Genomic DNA, 24,589 nt, shown 5'->3' on the forward strand with positions numbered 1-24,589 from the left:
AAACTTTGGTGAATTGTTAATATCTATTGACGTGAGCTCCCTTTCGTTTTTTATAAATTTTAGATTTTACGTTTCCAAGTTATGGGGTTTTATTCATTTAAAAAGGGGGATTTTCCAGTTTTCAGACAATAACTCAAGAATGCTTTCACCAACTTGCAAGAAATTGTTGTGAATTGTTTATATCTATTGACATGAGCTCCCTTTTGATTTTTATAAATTTTAGATTTTACATTTCCAAGTTATGGGGTTTTATTCATTTAAAAAGGGGGATTTTCCAGTTTTCAGACAAAAAATCAAAAATGCTTTCAGCAGTTCTTATGAAACTTTGGTGAATTGTTTATATCTATTGATGTAAGCTCCATTTAGAATTTTATAAATTTTACATTTTACATTTCTGAGTTATGGGGTTTTATTCATTTAAAAAGGGGGATTTTCCAGTTTTCGGACGATAACTCAAAAATGCTGTCAGCAATTCTCATGAAACTTTGGTGAATTGTTTATATCTATTGATGTAAGCTCCCTTTACATTTTTATACGACCGCAAAAAATTTTTGCGGTCGTATATTGGTATGACGTTGGCGTCGTCGTTGTTGTCGTCCGAAGACACATTGGTTTTCGCACTCTAACTTTAGTTTAAGTGAATGGATCTCTTTGAAATTTTACCATAAGGTTCAATACCACAAAAGGAATTATTGGGGGTTATGGTACCAACAGTTAAGGAATTAGGGGCCAAAAATAAGCATTTTCTAGTTTCCAGACAATAACTGTGGAACGGTGTATGGATCTCTCTGAAATTATACTACAAGTTTCCATACCACAAAGGGATGGTTAGGATTTGCTTTGGGGGTTGTGGCTCAAACCGTTTAGGAATTAGGGGCAAAAAAGGGGGAAAAACAAGGTTGTCCTGGTTAATGGACAAATACTTTAGTACAAAACATAATTTAAAGCAGTGTAAGGGAGATAAATCAAAAACATCATTGAAATTATCTCCCTTACACTGCTTTTAAATTATGTATAAAGTAATGGTTAATGAACAATTAAGATAATTTAAAACAGTGTAAGGGAGGTAATCCAAATACAACGTTTTGGTTACTTCCCTTACACTGCTTTTAAATTATGTTTAAAGAAATGCATGTTTATAAAGGAAGACCAGTAAAAATATCTGCAAATGTTGCATTTTTTTTTTACAAAGAAAATCCATATGAAAGATTTGACACTATATTTTAAATTCTATTATAAAATAAATTTAGTTAGCACTATGGTAAATTTAAATGGGTGATTATGGTTTCAAACTCCATTGGAAATTTGAATTGAGATTATGACCATATCTTTAGGGAAAGAATTTTTTGGTGGAAAAAAGGGGGGGGGGGGTAAAAAGAAATTGTGGGGGTCGATTTTTTCTCATTTTAGATTTCAGAAATTAAAAAGAATTATTCTTCAAATATTATTTTTTTTTCAAATTTAAAATATTGAAAAATTTCAAGAAGTAATCTTTAATTGCACAGTATGGCGCATTAGATTTGTAAAATCTTTGACCACATTTATTTATTTGTTATGCCGAATCTAACCATGTATTTAGATTTTTAATTTTGGGTCCAGTTTTCAAATTGGTTTACATTAAGGTCCAAAGGGTCCAAAATTAAACTTTGTTTGATTTTAACAAAAATTGAATATATGGGGTTCTTTGATATGCTGAATCTAACCATGTATTTAGATTTTTTATTTGGGGGCCCGCTATCAAATTGGTTCATATTGAGGTCAAAAGGGTCCAAAATTAAACTTTGTTTGATTTCATCAAAAATTGAATTATTGGGGTTCTTTGACATTCCAAATCTAACCGTGTATTTAGATTTTTAATTTTGGGTCCCGTTTTTTAAACTGGTCTACATTAAGGTCCAAAGGGTCCAAAATTAAACTTAGTTTGATTTTAACAAAAATTGAATTCTTGGGGTACTTTGATATGCTGAATCTAAACATGTGTTTAGATTTTTTATTATGGGCCCAGTTTTCAAGTTGGTCCAAGTTGGGGTCCAAAATTAAACTTTTGTTTGATTTCAACAAAAATTGAATATATCAGGGTTCTTTGATATGCTGAATCTAACCATGTATTTTGATTTTGGACATTGGACCATAATAGGTAAATTAAAAAAATTCAAGTTCTTAGACCACATTCTTTCTGTGTCAGAAACCTATGCTGTGTCAAATATTTAATCACAATCCAAATTCAGAGCTGTATCAAGCTTGAATGTTGTGTCCATACTTGCCCCAACTGTTCAGGGTTCGACCTCTGCGGTCGTATCAAGCTGCGCCCAGCGAAGCATTTTATTATAAATTTCTAATATGACATTGAGAATTTATTGAACTTTAATTATTTATAGTCTGACAACAGATTTACTAAGTATTGCACAACAGCACAGTGTATTGCACAACAGCAAGAAATCTTTAATTGAATATAAATTCAATTCATATAACCAATTTCAAGTTCTTTGAATACATTTATTCAGAAACCTATAATATGTCAAATATTTAATACAATCCAAATTCAGACCTGTATCAAGCTTGAATATTGTGTTCATTTTTGCCCCAACTGTTCAGGGTTGGACCTCTGCGGGCGTATCCAGCTGCGCTCAGCGAAGCAGTTTATTCTAGTTTTCAGACAATAACTTGTGTTTAAGTGTATGGATGTGTCTTAATTTGTACCACATCTTCAAAATTATTTTTTTTGGAAAAAGGAAGGGGGGGGGGGGGGGGGGGGGGTAAAAAAAAATGTTTTGTGGGGTGGGGCAATTTTTTTTCCTCAAAAGAAAATTCTCTTCAAGTATTTTTTTGGAAAAGGGGGGGGGGGGGGGTCAATTTTTTTTTCCTTAAGATTTAAGAAATTGTCAATTTTCCAAAGAAAAAAATTGGGGGTCACAATTTATTTTGCTAATTCTTTGTATATAGTCTGAAAACAGATTTACTAAGTATTGCGCAACAGCACAGTGTATTGAACAACAGAAGAAATCTTCAATTGAATATAAATTCAAATCATACAACCATTTCAAGTTCTTGGACTACATTTATTCTGTGTCAGAAACCTATAATGTGTCAAATATTTAATTACAATCCAAATTCAGACCTGTATCAAGCTTGAATATTGTGTCCATTTTTGCCCAAACTGTTCAGGGTTGGACCTCTGCGGTCGTATTCAGCTGCGCTCGGCGAAGCAGTTTATTGTTGTGTGTGTTGATGTTTAATTTTTACTTGATTCTTTTTTGGGGTCCAGATTTGCAAATATCATTTTCATTAGATAATAATTTATTTTTATTAAAGGATATATTTCATTACATTACATTGTGTAGATAAAGTTGTTGACATTGATAGATAAGTTGCAGATCTATATTAGTTTGTGACAAATGAAAGAAAAAATATTGGGAATTTTTGATTATATGTATATATAAAGTTTGATTACACTAAGTGTTTTTAAATAATTTTCACCTGTTTTCAGATAACAAAGCATGTGGTAAATATCAATCACACAATTATAATTGGAGTGACAGATTTATTTGAAAATTTTCTGTTTCCTAAGTTTTGATAATGAAAAGCTCTGTAGGACAGTATAAATATTGTTTGAAATTTACTGTTCATTATTAGACATTTTGATGATAATTACAGATAAATTTATAGATTTTTAAAAGACATTATATTAATGATAAATGACATTTTTATGCCCCCGCCGTAGCGTTGGGGTTATTAAGTTTTACCCTTGTCCGTCTGTACGTAGGTGTACGTACGTATGTCTGTACGTACGAACGTACGTCCCAAAATTGGTTTCCGTTCTCTAACTTGAGTTTGCCTCAACCAAATGTTATGAAACTTATACACAATGCTTATTACCACAAAACACAGATCAAGTTTGAATTTTGGTGGCGTCACTTTAACCGTTCTAGAGTTATGCCCCTTTACAAATGGAAAAATTGCAAAATTTGTAGTTTCCGTTCTGTAACTTAAGTTTGCCTCAACCAAATGTTATGAAACTTATACACAATGCTTATTACCACAAAACACAGATCAAGTTTGAATTTTGGTGGCGTCACTTTAACCATTCTAGCGTTATGCCCCTTTATAAATGGAAAAATTGCAAAATTTCGATTTTCTTCTAATTATCAAGTACTCCCCAAGGGTGACTGGGGAATAGAAGTATGGTCACCATTGGTCTTCCTCCGACTGGCAGTAAAACCCTTGCTAAAGTGGGGCGTCCGTTTGGCTGTGCGGGATGTACAAATTTGCAGCCACGTCCAGTCAGAATGGGGACGTTAAATCTGATGCCTCGTTTAAAGAGAGTGCCACGCTCTTTGCACGTTAAGACCCCTTGCAACAACTCTTTGAGGGGCCCGTGGGTGACCTGTTGCAAGGCTAAATTTCTGACCCTATCCAATATACCCTCATTTCCCGTGGCAGTCTAAATTTCTCAGACTTTAATCCCGGACGCCCCTATTACAGAACCTACCTATTGTATTTATTGTTAATTTGTTCTCGTCCTGAATATGCATGAAATATTTGCCACTGGACAGTAAGCAACCAACAATCAATCAATCAATTAAATATCAAGTAATTTTTATTTTGGAGTTATCTTCCTTTGTCCATGATTATAGTTGAATCAACTATAATCAATGCTTTATACAATGCAATGTTTAATTTTGACTTCCACTGATAAAACACAGATCAAGTTGAATTTGGGTAGTGTCACTTTAACCATTATTGAGTTATGTCCCTTTATAAATCGAAAGATTGCAAAATTTTTAGTTTCCATTCTGTAACTTAAGTTTGCCCAAACCAAACATTATGAAACCTACACATAATATTCATTACCACAAAACTAAGATCAAGTACAAATTTTTTGTTTCCGTTTTCTAACTTTATTTTGCCTCAACCAAATGTTATGAAACTTATACACAATGCTTATTACTACATAATACAGATTAAGTACGAAATTTGGTGGCGACACTTTTACCATTCTTGAGTTATGTCCTTTTATAAACATAAAAATTGCTGAAATTAGTTTGTCTCAACCAAATTAAATGTTATAAAACTTATTTATACACAACTGTTCTAGAGTTATGCGTGTTTACAAATAGAAAAATTGCTGAATTTTTAGTTTCTGTTCTCTACTTAAGTTAGCCTCAACCAAATGTTATGAGACTTACACACAATGCTTATTACCACAAAACTCAGATCAAGTTCAAATTTGGGTAGCATCACTTTTACCCTTCTTCAGTTATGTTCCTTTATAACTATATGATATGCAAGCGGGGGCATCATCTGTGTCCATATGTGGACACTATCCACATTTTTTTTTTTTCTTTTTTTTTGGTAAATTGTTTGAAGAATTTTGTGGTAGGTTTGTTTGTTATTCTGTATAAACTAATTTTCTGAATGCTATATATATATATATATATTTTTTTTGACGAAGTGAACTCCTTTAAAAACTAATCTTATATTGCCTATTAAAAAACATATATTTATATTTCTGATTTTGGGTCCAGTTTTCAAGTTGGTCCAAATCAGGGTCCAAAACTAAATTGTTTGATTTTAACATAAATTGAATATATATAAGGTTCTATGAAATGCTGAATCTAAAGCTGTATTTATTTTCATTATTGATTAGATAATACCACATTGATGTCCAAATGGTCCTAAATTAAACTTTTGTTTGATTTCATCAAAAATTGAATTCTTGGGGTTTTTTGATATGCTGATTCTAACAATGTACTTAGATTTTGGATATTGGACCATAAAAGGTAAATGTCTGATTTCAAATTTTTGACCACATTCATTTTGTGTCTCAAACCTATGCTGTGTCAAATATTCAATCACAATCCAAATTCAGAGCTGTTTTAAGCTTAAATGTAATTGTTGTGTCAATACTTGCTCAACTGTTCAAGGTTCGACCTCTGCTGGAAAATCCAGTTTACTGTCACTCTGACAGCCTCTTGTTAGATTTTTATGCCCCACCTAGGGGCATTATGTTTTTTGGTCTGTGCGTCCATTCATTCGTCCGTCAGTTTGTCCCGCTTCAGTTTAAAGTTTTTGGTCAAGGTTAGTTTTTGATGAAGTTGAAGTCCAATCAACTTGAAACTTAGTACACATGTTCCCTATGATATGATCTTTCTAATTTTAATTGGAGTTTTTAACCCAATTTCACGGTCCACTGAACATAGAAAATGATAGTGTGAGTGGGGCATCCGTGTACTATGGACACATTTTTGTTTATCTATGCATGTGAAAAATTAATATAAACGAATTAAATACAAATAAAAATATAACATGTTATAATGATTATAAATAAAGTATTCAGGAATTATATATTTTTCAACACACTCAAATGTTTATAGAGTATAAAAAAACAAAGTACCAATTACATATACATGTATATGCTAAATGTAGTAACACATACACAATTTACAAGGACATGATGTTTGAGTGAATCAGAAAAGCCTAAAATGATTAAAAATTTACCAGCAAATATCTAAATGTATTTGAAAGTAATTGAAATGTAATTCATAATTACATGGCAAACAGGCAATGCAATTAATTACTTTCAATTACATGTAATTGAAAATATGATGAATTACACATTACATTGAATTACTTTCAAATTTGTAATTAATTACAGCAGGTCTGTTGAAAATTGTTTAACTCTTCATATATATTTTTAAAATAAGCTCATTCTTAAGCAAGAGAATTGAAGTCTTTGTTCATTTGAATTCAAAATCTAGTTTTTATATGACAGCATAATTTTTGCGGTTGTATAATGATATGACTTTTTGGTCATTGTCGTCATCGTCCGTAGACGATTTAGGATATAAGTATATGGATCTCTATGAAATTGTACCACAAGGTTCCATACCACTAAAGAAAGATTTGGATTGATTTTGGGGGTTATTGTCCTAACTGTTGAGGAATTAGAGGTAAAAAAGGGGCCAAAAATGAGCATTTTTCTTGTTTTAGGATGATTACTTGTGTATAAGTATATCGATCTCTATGAAATAGTACCACAATGTTCCATACCTAAAAAAGAAGGTCTGGATTAAATTTGGGGTTGTGGCCCTAACAGTTTATGAATAAGGAGCCAAAAAGGGATACAAAAACAAGGATTTTCTGGTTTTTAACCGGATTTTTGAAAGAAAAATCGGTTGATGATTTGGGGGTGTATGGCGTGCTGGCAGGCGTCTGCTAAACAGTGTCCGTTCATTTACATGAAAACGCTTTGTAAATTTTTTCAACTTTAGATATGTTGTTTCCTGTGACTAAATGAAGGTCATGTTCAATTTTCACGATTTTAGCAAGGATCAGATAAAGTGTAAAAAGTAACGCCCGAACATTTCTTGTGAAAATTTTCTTTACTTATGTGTGTAAATAAGAGTCAGAAACCAATACAATGTGGTGTTTGTTGTGTATATATATAATAAATAAAATCATTTATTAACCATTTGTGGTTCGATTTTTTTATTGGGTTTTATACTGAAATGTCAATGTTTTTTGGCTGCCATTTTGTGACATTTGGTAGGCCTTTGAGAAAATTGAATTAGAATATCACTTTGTCAAATTGCATGTTCTCCAGCTTTATTATTATTGAGAAATAACATGTCTAGGAACACTTCAAACCTATGAGTAGGAATAATTTATGCAGATTTATTGAGAAAAAAACTCTTCAAAAATCACTGTTTGCCCATTATGCTGTCTGTCAAAATATAACCTAACTTTTAACTTTGTTTACTGTTGAACTGCAATGTCTAATATAACCCTACAAATGTTCAGGAACCTTCAAATAATAATCTTTTAAAACTTGCTAAGAAATATTGCATTCAGACATAGTTATTTCAAAAGACATCATTTCAAATTTTCAAAAAGTTTTGTCAGTCAAAAAGTAACGGGCGATCAAACTGTCTATATTTACATGAAAGAGTGGTATTCATCATCACATCATGTGCTTTGTAATTGGTTGGGTACACATGATTACTACGTCATCTATCTATGTGTCAAAAATTGATTGTGTAAATTGTAGAAGGGTAAGTTTAGTGTCGGTCAAATATTTTTTCAAGAATAACGGGCGTTCTAATATTTAATGATTGTACAAGGTGTCTCATATGAGATACAACCACTAAATATCATGTTATGGTTATATTTAACATAGATATTGTGACAGTTATTGACAATAATTGTTTGTTAAAATGAAATATTTAAATGAAAACAAGGAAACTTTTTTTGCCAGTTACTATTTGACAATCAACAAACGACCTCCCGGTGTAACGGGCGAACACTTGCAAGTATCTATCTCATTGGTTTGAACAGAGAATATCATGATACAAGTGAACTGTTATTATTCTACCCTAACATTGAAATTGTGCAATAGAAAAGCAAAGTTGATTCATTCAGTTCCAAATGGCACAATCATATAAAACAGGTGTTATTTTTGACAATATTCCGTAAAATAATTAGTTTATAATTCCTGTTGAACTGTGTTGATATACGCAATGTTGTTTAGTAGTATGCAAGAAATGCTGGTTCTACATCTTTGATTAAGTACCAAAGTTTTGAGTACATCATTTCTTTTAAAGTTCTCATGCATAAGTGCAAAATTTAACTTGTAAAATGTCAAACTGTCAAACAAAACTTCTGTCACACCATACAAATGAATTATTATTATTATCTATTTTCTTTTGATGTTTTTTTGTTTCCCCTACAAATATTTTGAAGTATTTTACCAGTTCTGACTCTACAGGTGTCCAGTTGTGAGAAATTAGGTTAAAAAATAAAAAAATATACAGCAAATTTTTGTGACCCCCCTTACAGGGATGTGACATGTGACCTATAAAATGTCAAACTGTCAAACAAAACTCCCATCAGGCTATACAAATTAACCATTATTAATATCCATTTCCCATTGGCTCTGTGGGTTTTGACTACTGCCAGTTATATAATCTTAACCATTTTGACTCTCCTGGTGTCCAGTAGTGATTAGTTGGAATGGAAACTAAACAAATATGCATCATATTTTTGTGATGTCCGTTACTTTTTTTTAACGCCACTATTCTTTTTAACTTTAAACTTCCAAGATTTGCATTTTCAGGAGTTAAGAACAAGAATGAAAACCATATAATTTAATAAATTTGAAATACATTTCAAACTTTTTTTAATCTAAAGTTAGCATGTCAAACTTGTCAATGTAACGCGCATCACAAAAGTTGTGCCTTTGTTTGAATGTCTGTTGACAAGTATTGAACCAAAGAACTATCTCTATAATCACAAAAGTCAACTCTGAAAAGTTGAAGATTCCTCTGATATATTTAAAATCTTGATATATATATATGGGTTTAATGTGACGGACTTTATGTCACACAAATGTTACACTTTATCTGATCCTTGCCCATTTCTCGTTGTCGAGTTTTAGACCTTTCTGTAGCAAAATTTATTTTTATTATATGAATTTGAGTTATTTCCCTTTGAACAGAAAATAATAATTAATTTCCTTGTCATTTGGTCTCTTGTTAGATTTTTTTTTTTTTTAATTTTGAGGCCTGTCTTCAAATTGGTCCACATTTAAGTCCAAAGGGTCCAAAAATAAAACTTTTTTTTATTTAAAAAAAATTGAATTTTTGGTGTTCTTTGATAAGCTGAATCTTAAGTGGTATTTAGATTTTTTATTATAATTTGAAAATAGATATAACATCATATCTAATTTTAGAGAAATTTTCTTACTGTTTATTATTATATGAATTTGAGTTATTTCCCTTTGAACAGAAATGGTGGAAAGTGATTTTTATTAACCAGATTTTCGAAGGAAAAATCGGTTATTGATTTGGGGATGTATGGCGTGCTGGCGGGCGTCTGCTAAACAGTGTCCGTTCATTAACATGAAAACGCTTTGTAAATTTTTTCAACTTTAGATATGTTGTTTCCTGTGACTAAATGAAGGTCAAGTTGAATTTTCACGATTTTAGTTTTTCTCGTTTTTCAGTCTATAGCCCTTTCCCAAGAATTCAATTTTTGATGAATTAATCCATTTCTGTACAAAGGGAAATAACTCATTTTTTAAAAGATTTTTAAAAGACATTGTATTAATGATAAATGACATTTTTGATTTTTTTCTTTTCTTTGGTAAATTGTTTGAAAATTTTGTGTTAGGTTTGTTTGTTATTCTGTATAAACTAATTTTCTGAATGCTATATATATAATTTCTTTTTATGAAGTGAACTCCTTTAATTAGATAATAATCTATTTTTATTAAAGGATATATTTCATTACATTACATTGTGTAGATAAAGTTGATAGATAAGTTGCAGTGTTAGAGTACTATGTTAAACCATATTTCTGTTCAAAGGGAAAAAACTCAAACTTATTCCATGAACCAGTAATGATAACATCAAAATTTCTTTATAACTATTTTTTTAAGTCATGCGTGTTATGAAGGTAGATGTCACAGTTGTTATGTGGTATTTTATTTTTGTTTGTAATGTTTAATTTTTATATGATCCTGTTTGGGGTTCAGATTTTCAAATATCATTTTCATTACTAATTAGATAATAATCTATTATAAATATTCAATCACAATCCAAATTCAGAGCTGTTTTAAGTTTAAATGTTGTGTCCATACTTGCTCAACTTTTCAGGGTTCAACCTCTGCAGGAAAATCCGGTTTGCTGTCACTGTTTGAAAATAGATATAACATCATATCTAAGTTTAGAAAACTATTTTTTAGTGGTTAAATTATATATAATTTTAGAGAACTATTGTTTATTAAGTCTGCCAGACGAAGTTTGGGAAGACATATTGGTTTTGCTCAGTTCTTCTTCTTCTTCTTCTTCTTCTGCCGCTTTTAAATTTGAACTTGTCCGCATAGGTTTTCCAAAACCGCTGGTCAGATTAGCTTAGGGTTTCAGAATATGTTAGACTTACATGTCTAGTGGTGCAATCAGGGTTTTGTTTGTGCAATGGGGTTTATAACGGGATACTTTGAGGGGCAAAAATGAAGGAGGGGTTTACTATAGAACCCTATGGGATTTTTTTTTTAGCTCACCTGGCCCAAAGGGCCACTTGAGCTTTTCTCATCACTTGGCGTCCGTGGTCGTCCGTCGTCCGTTAACTTTTACAAAAATCTTCTCCTCTGAAACTACTTGGCCAAATTTAACCAAACTTGGCCACAATCATCATTGGGGTATCTAGTTTAAAAAATGTGTCCGGTGACCCGGCCAACCAACCAAGATGGCCGCCATGGCTAAAAATAGAACATAGGTGTAAAATGTAGATTTTGGCTTATATCTCTGAAACCAAAGCATTTAGAGCAAATCTGACTGGGTAAAATTGTTTATCAGGTCAAGATCTATCTGCCCTGAAATTTTCAGATGAATCGGACAACCCGTTTTTGGGTTGCTGCTCCTGAATTTGTAATTTTAAGGAAATTTTGCCGTTTTTGGTTATTATCTTGAATATTATTATAGATAGAGATAAACTGTAACCAGCAATAATGTTCAGCAAAGTAAGATCTACAAATAAGTCAACTTGACCAAAATGGTCAGTTGACCCCTTAAGGAGTTATTGCCCTTTATAGTCAATTTTTAACCATTTTTCGTAAATTTTTGTAATCTTTTACAAAAATCTTCTCCTCTGAAACTACTCAGACAAATTTAACCAAACTTGTTCACAATCATCATCAGGGTATCTAGTTTAAAAATGTGTCCGATGACCCTGCCCGCCAACCAAGATGGCAGACATGGCTAAAAAATAGTACATGGGTAAAATGCAGTTTTTGGCTCATATCTCTGAAACCAAAGCATTCAGAGCAAATCTGACGAGAAAAAAATTGTTCATTAAGTCAAAATCTATCTGCCCTGAAATTTTCAGACCAATCAGGCAACACGTTGTTGGGTTGCTGCCCCTGAATTGGTAATTTTAAGAAAATTTTGCAGCTTTTGGTTATAATCTTGAATATTATTATAGATAGAGATAAACTGTAAACAGCAATAATTTACAGCAAAGTAAGATCTACAAATAAGTCAACATGACCAAAATTGTCAATTGACCCCTTAAGGAGTTATTGCCCTTTATAGTCAATTTTTTACAATTTTCATAAATTTTGTAAATTTTTGTAAATTTTTACAAAATATTTTCCACTGTAACTACTGGGCCAAGTTCATTATAGATAGAGATAATAGTAAGGAGCAAGAATGTTCGGTAAAGTAAGATCTACAAACACATCACCATCACCAAAACACAATTTTGTCATGAATCCATCTGTGTCCTTTGTTTAATATGCACATAGACCAAGGTGAGCGACACAGCCTCTAGTTTACAATTTTCATAAATTTTGTAAATTTTTTGTAAATTTTTACAAAATATTTTCCACTGTAACTACTGGGCCAAGTTCATTATAGGTTGCAATTCTGTAAATATAGACAATGCAATTTCCCATAGGAACTCCCTTTGCGGCTAAAACTGTGACACTTTTACTATGAAGTTTCGTGAAAAATAATATCCTAGAACGGAATGTTTATATGCACTACTATTTTATTCAAAGGTCAAAATATAGGGCTGTGCGGCATATTTTCAACATTTATATGCCCTGAACTTCTAAGAGTTTAAACTTATACTAAGATTCTATACTACCCTTACCTCCATTTTTGGACCTCCTAAGAATTAAAATTTAGGCGCTACCATGTTTTTCTATACTGGATACATTCCCAAGTGATGTCTCTATGAAATGAAACACAGAGATCATAAATGGGAACCAGTACGTTAACAAATTAACATATCTATGAATATTATATATCTCCCCAAAAGAGGCGTGGTTTGAGAAACAGCTGTATTTACAAAGTGCAACCTATAGATAGAGATAAAAGTAAGGAGCAAGAATGTTCAGTAAAGTAAGATCTACAAACAATGTACATCATCATCACCAAAACACAATTTTGTCATGAATCCATCTGTGTCCTTTGTTTAATATGCACATAGACCAAGGTGAGCGACACAGGCTCTTTAGAGCCTCTAGTTTTAACTTTCAAATGATTATAACTTGAAAACAGTTAGTGATAGACACAATCTGTATAATTGAAAATGTTCTAAATAATGAAACACCTTAAATGAAATAAAAGGTTAGTCCCAAGGGGTTACCCCCACTCCCTGCCATTTGAGAAAGTTTTAATATCTTGTAAGTGGTCAAGATCCCCACCCCTAAACCATATATATTCTGGTTTGTCATGATAAAGCACATCAAATGAAATACAGGGTTAGTCCCCAGGGGTCATCCCGACCCCCTGCTATTTGAGAAAGTTCTAATATCTTGTGAGTGGTCAAGATCCCCACCCCTAGACCATATATATTCTGGTTTGTCATGCCAAGATGATTTGAATGATATACATGGTAAGACCCAAGGGGTCATCCCCACCCCCTGTCATTTGAATATGTTCAAATATCTTGTTAATTGTCGAGATCCCCACCCTTAAACCATATGTATTCCTGTTTGTCATGTCATGAAGATTTGAATGATATATAGGAGAGGTCCCCAGGGGTTCCCCCACCGCCAATGTTTTAATATCTTGTGAATGGTCAAGATCCCCACCCCTAAACCATATATATTCCTGATTGTCATGTCACAAAGATTTGAATGATATATAGAATCAGTCCCCAGGGGTTCCCCCCACCCCCAATGTTCTAATATCTTGTAAATAGTCCAGATCCCCACCCCTAAACCATATATATTCCTGTTCGTCGTTTCACAAAGATTTGAATGACATACAGGGTCAGACCCTAGGTGTCACTAATGCATATCACTTTACTGGACCAAACCAATTTGTACTGGGTTTTGCCCCATGTCAGGCGACCCTGAGACTGACGAATTATGGGAGCTTCGTTTGGAAGACTTCGTAACAGCATCATGTTACAATCATTTCTTGTTATTATATGAATTTAAGTTATTTCCCTTTGAACAGAAATGGTGAAAAGTGACACTATCCACATTTATTCTTTGAATGTACGGCCTCAAAAAGGTCCTTATTGTCAATCACACATCGAACTGGAATACCTCTTTCTGAAGTACATTTATTGAAAATTAGTTCATTATACAAAGTAGCTAGTGATGTAGCACAGTCAATACCATCGACTAAAGCTAAAGCCTCGCTAGCTAGTGTACTTCTAACAACCCTTCTAATTTTCTTGGATTGCCATGTAACTGGATTGATTTTCCCATTTTCTCCAAGTACCATAATCACAAACCCTCCTTGACTTCCCCCATCTGGAAGATTTCCAAAAGAAGCATCAGTATATAATTAAAGTTCTACATGTTCTCCAAGTTCCTTGAAATGAAGGGACACTGGATCATTTCTAACTTTCCTTAAAAGCTTGTTCACTCCTTTCAGGTCTTCAATAGTACTTGTCTTTAACTTTGATGCAATCATAAGCGATGTCAAAAGCAATGTCGGGACGTTTGTTTTGCAAGCCACAACAGTTGTCCTACTTTTGATCTTAGAACAGTTTCTTTGACTGATGAAAGTTGAGAATCATTTGGCCTTTTCCTATCAATTGAGACTGTCTTTAACACTTCAACATAATCTGTCTGACTCAGTATAATTTTATCATCAGCATGACTTAGACCCAGTCCTAAATATTTGAAAGATTCTGAAGCTTCTTTTCCGAAACTGAATTTCTCTCTTATTTTTGATATAACCTCAGTTTCAAACAAATTGGTTCCTGCCCACAAAAAATCATCAACATGAACTGCTAGTACACCAGCCAGACCATTGGAATTATGCCAGTAAAATACTGCTGGGTCAACTTTAGATTCAGTACCTCAACATTCATTTAGGGTTTTCTTAACCTTTTCATACCATTTCAAAGAAGCATCTGCAAGACCATACACACATTTCTTTAAAAGCCAGATTTTTCCATTAGCATTAGCTTCCTTAGGTGGACGAAGATGAACTTTTCTTTGCATTTTCTCTCCTTGCAGAGAGGCAGTTTTAATGTCAATGGAATTGATGGACCATTTCTTTTGCATTATTATTGAAAGAATGAGTCTAAGAGATTGTTTGTCACATGTAGGAGAATTTTTCTGTATTTCATCCAAACAATCTTCTTCAAAACCTTTTGCAACGAGTCTTGCTTTCCTGTGTATTTCATTATCAGCTTCTTTTATAGTATATATCCATCTAGTGGATACACATGACTGACCATAGTCTTCAACTTCTTGATAAACATGATGTCTCTTCCAATTTTCAAGTTCAGCTTTACGAGCATCACAAAAGTCAATCTCATTGAAGAATGCTTCTTCTGATTCTTCGTAATCCTCTATATCCTGATCTGTGTCAGACTTTTACAACTTCCAATTCATTAACTGTACTTAAGTCTATTGACAGCTTGTTACCTCTAAGGTCTTCAGGTTTCCTATATTCTACATTGTACCAATTCTTTTTATTTGACGATGCTTTACAAGCTCTACTCAGAACAACTCCTTCTCGTGGAGTATCATCACCTGGCATTTTAAAGTTCACTTTTTGGTCCTTTTTTAAAAGTATAGCTTTTTTTACACTTAGAATCAACACTTCTACTGTGCACTAGAGAAGTTGCTTGTTCATTGCTCTGTTCTCTCACTGGAGTATCTTCATGATTATCATTTTCAAGTTCAGAGTCACCTCCTGATCAACTTTCCTCATAAGATTCATGTCCTTGAATCACAGGATTATCACTGTCTAGTTCAGAGTCACCTGCCTGACTTCCTAATTCAGATTCATGTCCTTCTACTTCATCGTCACTTTCACCATGTTCATTGTCTGACTGATTGTTGGCATGCGAGTCTTCCTCTTCATCACTATCATAATAAAGGACTTCATGCTCAGCCTTATTCTTGTCAAAGTTTTGAGTTTTGAGACTTTCTTTCAATGTTACCCTCTTTTCCTGTTGTTTGTTTTTCTTAGCTTTTTGTTCATCAAAATCTCTTAAAATCCTACATTCATGTACTCTTACATAAGTTCCTCCATACCTTATAAACACAACAACATTGTCCTCTCCAATAACTGTACCAGGTCCTTTTCATTGATTGTCTCTAAGAAAGTATACTTTATCTCCATTTTTGAATTTCTCACCTGAGGGATGAACCTGCTTCCGAAGAGCATGTCTAATTTTCTCAGAGGATTCTGATGCTACAAATGCTTTCATTGCCTCGTGAAGACCAACTAAGTGTTTTCCCATTGTTTTACTCATTGTTTCTCCTTCAAGAGCTGGAGGTTTATTGACTAGTGTTGATGGCAGGTTAGGATTTCTTCCAAACACAATCTGATAAGGACTTTATCCATACACATTAACAAGACTATTTTTGGCATTCACAGCCCAGCTAATTGCAGTTTCCAAAGATAGATTTGAACTTTCTCTGATTTTGTTAACTGTTTCAGTTACAGTTGCATTATGTCGTTCTACAATTCCATTTGACCAGGGACTGTATCCTGCTGCCGTCTTAACTGACATGTTTAGATTTTCAGCCATATCACGAAAAATTTGAGAATTGAATTCCCCACCATTCAGTCCATTGTCAGTGTATACTCCAACTTCAGGAGCACCATATACACTAACCAATATCTGCATGAATTTGCCAACAACTAACTGTGAGTCTTTTCTCCTGATAATGGCTGCTGCACTCAAACGGCTAAACAAGTCAATTATGTGCAAATAGTAGAAATTGTGATCAATTTCATGTAAATCCATAGCAACAATTTGGTTAAAATCATTTGCATGGGAAAATCCCACTACTGGCTTTGGCTTTGGACATTGAAACTTGAAACAGATAATGCACTTTGAGCAAACATCATTCACTATTGCCTTTTTGTATCTGAGTCAACTGAGCCTGCACTGTTCAATAGAGATAACAACTTTTCAGATGAGGCATGACCAAATTGTTTATGCAGTTTTTCTTAGAGACTTCAGGATTTCCTCCTCACTCTCTACAGTATCGTTCTGCCCAGTTCTTCGGTCTTTAATGTTTATGCAATAATGACCATTTGAGGTGAAATGAACATCGACTGGTTTTCCGAACATTGTCACTTTATCATTATGGAGATCAAGAACTGTTTGTGCCTTTTTCAAAGAATCTTTGCTCAATGATAGAGGTATTTCGCAGTCAACTACTTCTGTTTCTATGTAACAATTTAAAGACCCAATTGTGGCAGGTAACTTTACACACTGATAAGAATACACTGTTTTACCATCACCAAATTTGAAAGGTGTATGACTTTCCTTGCATTTTATTTCTTCATTAGCAGAGTAGAAAGTGTCTAAAACTGATGTAACCATTTAGACCCGCAAACTGTTTTGGTACATGCTGTATCTACAACTGCAGCATTAAATGCCTCGGCTACAAAAATTTCTTGAGGTGTAATGTTTTGTTGAGAAGTTGTAATTAGAGTTATGTTTACAGTTTCAGATGTGTCTGTTTGTTCCTCTGTCAGTTTAACATCATATATTTTATGTGGACAATCCCTGAACCAGTGATATTTTGAATCACAACATCTACAACGAGATATGCTGCCATTGATAGTTGGATTTAGTCTGGATTGAGCATTTCTTTGATCAAATGATCTATTTATGCGATTGCGTGCACCAAATCTCCTTGAACTACGCCGGGGCTATCAAAACGATGTTCTCCTACAAATGCAGATTCTTCTTTAACAGTAACTATATCATTATCACTCTGTGATTTTGATGCAAATATCCTATTAAGGGCTGCCTTCATGGTATCAAATTTTAAATTAGAACATGCAGTTAGAGCTAAATGTCTGTCACTTTGACCAAGTCCTGCATTATCTAAGAGTTTAAATGCTAAAATTGCATCAGGAAGTGCCATGTCATATTTCTTGCATTTGTTATACTTCTGTTCAAACTCAATTATATAGTCACACATTTTAATTGAAGACTCCCTGTGATACTTATCAAAAGCTGTATATGCTGCAAGCTTGATCTATCTTGTCCTTTTCAAACAATTTATCTAATTCTGTTATTAATTTGTCAAATCCTTCATCAACATTCAAATCCTCTGGTGTTATTTCTAATGCTACTTCTCTTTGTTTTCCTTGTAACGACAACGCAAGTGCTAAGCCTCTCTTCTTTTTGTCCAATTCTGTAACCAGTTGCCACATCTTCACTTCATTCTTCCATTGCTGATATGATTTCTCTATTGTCAAGCTTGGTTGGTTCTTATAAATCAGAGCCGTTGCCATCTCGCCAGATGTTGTGAGCTCTGCTACCACTGTTAAATGACTATAAATGACTTAAATGTTCTCTGTACACTTTAATCTAAACCCACCAAGTTACAAACTGTAAATACAAAAATACATACAAATAGAACTAAAGACTAAAGACTAAACTTAGTAACTAAACTACTAAACTAAATAGTTAACAAACAAGGTTACCCTTCCATCCCATCAGCTACTCCCTCAACAAGGTTATCTTTCCGTCCCATCAGCTACTCCCTCAACAAGGTTATCTTTCCATCCCATCAGCTACTCCCTCAACAAGGTTACCCTTCCATCCCATCAGCTACTCCCTCAACAAGGTTACCCTTCCATCCCATTAGCTACTCCCTCAACAAGGTTAGCCTTCCATCCCATCAGCTACTCCCTCAACAAGGTTACCCTTCCTTTCCATCAGCTACTCCCTCAACAAGGTTACCCTTCCTTTCCATCAGCTACTCCCTCAACAAGGTTACCCTTCCTTTCCATCAGCTACTCCCTCAACAAGGTTACCCTTCCATCCCATCAGCTACTCCCTCAACAAGGTTACCCTTCCTTTCCATCAGCTACTCCGTCAACAAGGTTACCATTACTCACAAACCAGCCCAGGAATTATTCACTCCTGATACTCTTAATGTGTCTAATCTCCCATGGAAACAATACATTTATACACAATAGGTTTATTATTAATATGTTTAGTACAGGACTGTTAACTGTGATATAGGTTTTCTCTCTCTAGTAGAACTGGCATTGTGAACAACAGTATCATTGTGTAATGTTTTGATAGTAAATTTCCAAGTTATTATGATAAGTTGATTTGAGACTTCTTAGATACTATTTGAACAGTGATACAAGTAAACTATCAATTTCAATAGTTGATTTGAACAAAAGCACAAAATGAGCATCAATGAAGAAAAAAATATTCTACCAAATTAAATGTTTTAAAAGCATTTATAATTATTCTGACTTATTTTCTTTATTTATAGAGCTGCTGACTGGAAGTTGGATGAACCAGATTGGACTGGTCGAATGAGAATTGTAGCTCTAGGCAAAGATTTGTTTATAAAGTTGGAAGACAAAAATTCAGGTAATAGATGTCTCAATATATATCAATAACCTACATCATTCGATACTCTCTTCATTTTTCAAACATTCAGAACACATGTAAACAAATAAGTATGTTGGTTATTACTTAACAATGACACTTATAAGTAAATAAATGAAGAATGGTAATGTAGATATATTTATAACAAAATATAACATATTAAACACCAGCAGGTCTCAAAATACTGTTTTTTTCACCCTTGCCCTAAAAAATCAGAAAAAATACATTCACAAGGTGCACCCTTATATGAGGCGCAGGGAACAACACTGTGGATAAAACAACCGTTTCAAATACCGGTAACGATTTTTACAGTACATGTACACTTGTGCATAGTGTGGATCAGACACATGAACACTTGTTCATGGTGTGGATCAGATACATGAACACTTGTGCATAGTGTAGATCAGATACATGAACACTTGTACATAGTGTGGATCAGATACATGAACACTTGTACATCATGTACATAGTGTGGATCAAATACATGAACACTTGTACATAGTGTGGATCAGATACATTAACACTTGTGCATAGTGTGGATCAGATACATGAACACTTGTGCATAGTGTGGATCAGATACATGAACACTTGTACAAAGTGTGGATCAGATACATAGATATAAGAAGATGTGGTATGAGTGCCAATGAGACAACTCCATCCAAGTCAAAATTTATAAAAGTAAACCATTATAGGTCACAGTACGGTCTTCAACACAGAGCCTTGGCTCACACTGAACAGTAAGCTATAAAGGGCCCCAAAAAATTACTAGTGTAAAACCATTCAAACAGGAAAACCAATGGTCTAATCTATATAAAAAACGAGAAACGAGAAACACTTATGAACCACATCAACAAACGACAACTACTGAACATCAGATTCCTGACTTAGGACAGGTGCAAACAAATGCAGCGGGTTTAAACGTTTTAATGGTACCAAACCTTCATCCTTTTTCTGAAACAATAGTGTAACATCACAACATAGAAAGACACACTATAAAATATCAACTGAAATAGCTTAACTCAATCAAAGGACATATTAACACCATTGAACATACACTGAACAAATAAATTTGACCTATGACACAATGTAAATACAAAATAAATAAACTAAGGGAAGAATAATAAAAGTAACATATTATATGGGTAAGAAATGTTAAACAATTAAAGAAAAACAATATGCTCGAACAAAAATACCATCCATTTGCAATAACTTTAAACACAGGTAAATGAAAATAATTTTGTTGTTAGGTATACGTGTACAGTACCAATAGAGAGAGGAAATATTTTTACAAAGTAAATAATTTAGAATACAAAATAAATAGACTAAGGGAAGAATAATAAAAGTAACATGTTATATAGGTAAGAAATGTTTAACAATAAAAGAAAAACAATATGCTCGAACAAAAATACCATCCATTTGCAATAACTTTAAACACAGGTAAATGAAAATAATTTTGTTGTTAGGTATAAGTGTACAGTACCAATAGAGAAAGGAAATACTTTTACAAAATAAATAATTTTGATGTTCATAGTACGAAGTAAAAATTTATAGTTATACCAAACACTTATCAAAGCTGGTATATAGACCAGATATAACCCTGAATAACATTAAATAACAAAAAAGCAATACAATAAGTATCAACAGGTCAAATAAACAAGAAAGTACGATTTGAGAGTACTCGCAGTTACTGACAGCTAGTTAAAAGCCAAAACAATTAATAATAAAAAATCATGCATCAGAGACTAAAATCAACTAAAACACATCCCAGGGATTTAGTATTTTAACGTCATGGACAGTCAAAGAAGACATGACTAGTGCAATGCCAAAAATAAATGTATCGACAGACAGTAGGATAGTTAGGAGTTTAACCTCTTTATAGGTCTAAACCAACATGAACACTTGTACAAAGTGTGGAACAGATACATGTGCACTTGTGCATGAGATTCACTTGTTGTCGAGTATCGAGTTGCGAGTTACGAAAGTCGAGTTGAAAGTTACGAAAGTCGAGTTGTGAGTTACGAAAATCAAGTTGCAAGTTACAAAATTAGATTTGCGTGAAAATGGGGAAAACTATTTAAATTTTTTGGCGTACCTCTTTAACATTTTTGAATGATGATTGCTTATAGAATTGTATACAGTATTGTTGATTCTTTTTGTTGTTTGGACTTCATCTGAGTCTTGTGTAAAAAAATGAATGGATTGCTTACATAATCACTACGCAAAGTATGGTTATTTTCTGAAGAAACAGATAGCCTTTTGAAATACAGCGGATGGCTTGTAGTTTAATTATTATTAAATTTTATATTAATTCATTATACTTACGTAATTGGAAATTACATTAGGATAATCTCCCCCTAATTAGTATTCACACCGCCGTTCGCGCTTTGAAATATTAATAAAGCACTCAGGTGTATCGACTCCCACCACGCATGCGTGATTCCCCAGTCTTCTTCTTCGGGGGAAAGTGTTCACACCCTTTATATTTTCCTCTTGGAAAATGTTACTTTTTTGAATTATTTCTCATGTATTTTCATAGTTTATAAGTTTTGAGATAGATGCTTTTCATTGTCCACATGGCAGAAGCTTTTATTACGGCCATACATTCAGCAAGTGAAGAGGCAAATTCTCCTAAAGCTACTTCGTCTCGCTCTGATAAAAACGAGAAATCGTCAGTCAAACAGATCGGAAGTTGCAAAAAGTCGACGAGTAAATCTTCTCGTAAATCTTCTACTGCTAGCAGCACGTGTCCTAAAGAAGTATCAGATGAAGCTGAGACAATTTTGACAACAGGTTTGTCATTAACTGTAGAAAATGAATTGAGAGCAGAAATTTCAAGTGTCATAGAGAACCTGAATTCGGTGAATTCTCGTATGGACATTTTTATCGTATATTGGTATGACTTTGGCGTCGTCGTCCGGCGTAGTCGTCGTCGTCCGAAGACACATTGGTTTTCGCACTCTTACTTTAGTTTAAGTGAATGGATCTCCATGAAATTTAACCATAAGGTTCAATACCACAAAAGGAAGGTTAGGATTGATTTTGGGGGTTATGGTACCAACAATTAAGGAATTAGGGGCCAAAAATAAGCATTTTTGTAACTTCCAGACATAACTTGTGTGTTAGTTTATGGATCTCTCTGACATTGTACCTCAAGGTTCCATATCACAAAGGGAATGCTGGGATTGATTTTGGGGGTAATTGCCTCAAAATTTTAGGAATTAGGGGCCAAAAAAGGGGCAAAATCAAGCATTTTTCTAGTTTCATGACAATAACTTGTGTGTAAGTGTATGGATCTTTCTGAAATTGTACTACAAGGTTCCATATCACAAAGGGAAAGCTGGAATTTAGTTTGGGTGTAATTGCCCAAAACGTTTAGGAATAAGGGGCTAAAAAAGGGCCAAAATAAGCATTTTTCTAGTTTCCAGACAATAACTTGTGTTCAAGTGTATGGATCTCTCTGAAATTGTACTGCAAGGTACCATACCACAAAGGGAAGGCTAGGATTGATTTTGGGGATGATGAATCATAAGGAGGTTCAAAAAATTTGGGGGGGGATTTTTTTTTCCTTTTTTTTCTTTAAAATTTTCCATTTTAAATTGGTTATTTCTGATTTATATATAAAAGCAAATAGTGATGATATGGTTTGAATAGGTAAATTAAAATTTTTTAAGTTCTTAGACCACATTCATTCTGTGTCAGAAACCTATGCTGTGTCAAATATTAAATCACAATCCAAATTCAGTGCTGTATCAAGCTTGAATGTTGTGTCCATACTTGCCCCAACTGTTCAGGGTTCGACCTCTACGGTCGTATCAAGCTGCGCCCAGCTGAGCATTTTATTCTATCTCTTTTCGAAAAGTTCGTTTCTCAAACTGTCACTTCAGGTGGACATCAAGAAACGGACAGAGAAATTGCCACTTCAGGTGGGCAGAATATTTCTCAGGATTCTAGAGACATTGCCATGTCAGTTGGGCAGAATTTTCTCAGACATACTAATGTTGCAAATCATGACAATGACATTGATAATGCAATTTCCCTTCAACCGGATAAAAACCAAAGAAGGGGTCTTGATTTAGATATAGATTCTGACAATGAATCCCAACAATCTTCTGTGAATAAAAACAGTACACATAACTGTTTTCAGAGATATTCGGTAGTTGATAAGGACTCTATTAAAACTGAAAATGTCAGTAGAGATATTCTTGGTGATATTTTTGGTGAAGATGCCAAAACTAAACCAGACAAAACTGAAGTTGGTATTGTTCTAGATCAAAGTCAGATTAATATTTTGCATCAATCTTGGCACTGTGATAATCCTCTTTTATTGTCTACGTATAAAGAGGAATATAGGGCTAGTTTTCCTGTGAGTGATAAATCTGCTGATATACTAAACTTACCAAAACTGGATGACATTACTCAAACTTTACTCTGTAAACGGCATGGTCCTAAAGCTGGTAAAGCTCATAATAAACTTTTTTCTCAACCTGAGAAAACTTTTGAAAATATGGCTTTCAAAGGTCAGTCAGCAGCTAGAATGAGTTTAGTTATAACTGCATATATGCAACAAGCTTTGGGTTCATTAATGGAAAAATTGAATGATTCCGAGCCAAACATTGATTTATTTGTTCAAATGGTGAAAGACATTTTTGCTATGTCAGTGGAAGCTATGGATCAAACAGCTAGAACAGGTGTGTTTCATCATTCGTAGGAAAGCTACCTTGTTAGATACAGGTCTAGAGGACATAACTGAACTAAATGACAAATTTTTATCACTTAAACTGTCAAGTGATGGTGTTCTTGGGAAAGATTTTGAAGAGAAACTGAAAAATCGTTCAGAGACAAATAAACAAATCAAAGATTTACTGGAAGAATTAAATCGTAAATCGACTGCTTCAACTTCTAGTTTTAAAAGGAAGAGTACTGTCATTCATACTAGTCAAGACACTAATGGTCCAAAAGTGGCTGAAAATGACTTTTCAAATTTTTGCATTCCTAAGATGGAGGCTAAGTCTAGTGAAAATAAAGGTGGATTTAAGCCTAATTTCTTACGTCTTGGTTCTGGTAGACAAGAGGCTGATGGTGAAAAGAAAGGTTCTTTTTGTGGTAATGGTAGATCAAAATGACTACAAAAAGCAGGTAAATATTTTATGTCAGAATCCGGAGATATCTGTAGGAGGTCGTTAAAAACTTTTTTTAGCAAAATTGGGCAAAAATAACAAACGACAGTTGGGTT

At 33.6% G+C, this 24,589-nt stretch overlaps 1 protein-coding gene and 1 long non-coding RNA gene across 10 annotated transcripts in view; one reads left to right on the plus strand and one right to left on the minus strand.

Moving 5' to 3' along the window:
* The window catches only part of LOC127720575 (NECAP-like protein CG9132), a 102,573-nt gene that overhangs the window by 18,811 nt on the left and 59,173 nt on the right, over positions 1-24,589 (plus strand). For all 9 annotated transcript variants that reach the window (XR_007990872.1, XR_007990870.1, XR_007990871.1 and 6 more), the window contains exon 2: positions 19,238-19,338. Coding sequence is in view for 2 of the 9 variants with exons in the window: in XM_052227192.1 (XP_052083152.1) it covers positions 19,238-19,338 (101 nt within the window). In the remaining 7 variants the exon portion in view is untranslated. The remainder of the gene's footprint in view (positions 1-19,237; positions 19,339-24,589) is intronic.
* Positions 1,445-24,589, minus strand: part of LOC127720578 (uncharacterized) — a 50,610-nt gene continuing 27,465 nt past the window's right edge. The window contains exon 2 of the long non-coding RNA XR_007990879.1: positions 1,445-2,285. This is a non-coding gene — a long non-coding RNA (uncharacterized LOC127720578). The remainder of the gene's footprint in view (positions 2,286-24,589) is intronic.

Source organism: Mytilus californianus, unplaced genomic scaffold (assembly GCF_021869535.1).
Source record: "Mytilus californianus isolate M0D057914Y unplaced genomic scaffold, xbMytCali1.0.p SCAF_11, whole genome shotgun sequence".
NCBI classification, from domain to species: domain Eukaryota; kingdom Metazoa; phylum Mollusca; class Bivalvia; order Mytilida; family Mytilidae; genus Mytilus; species Mytilus californianus.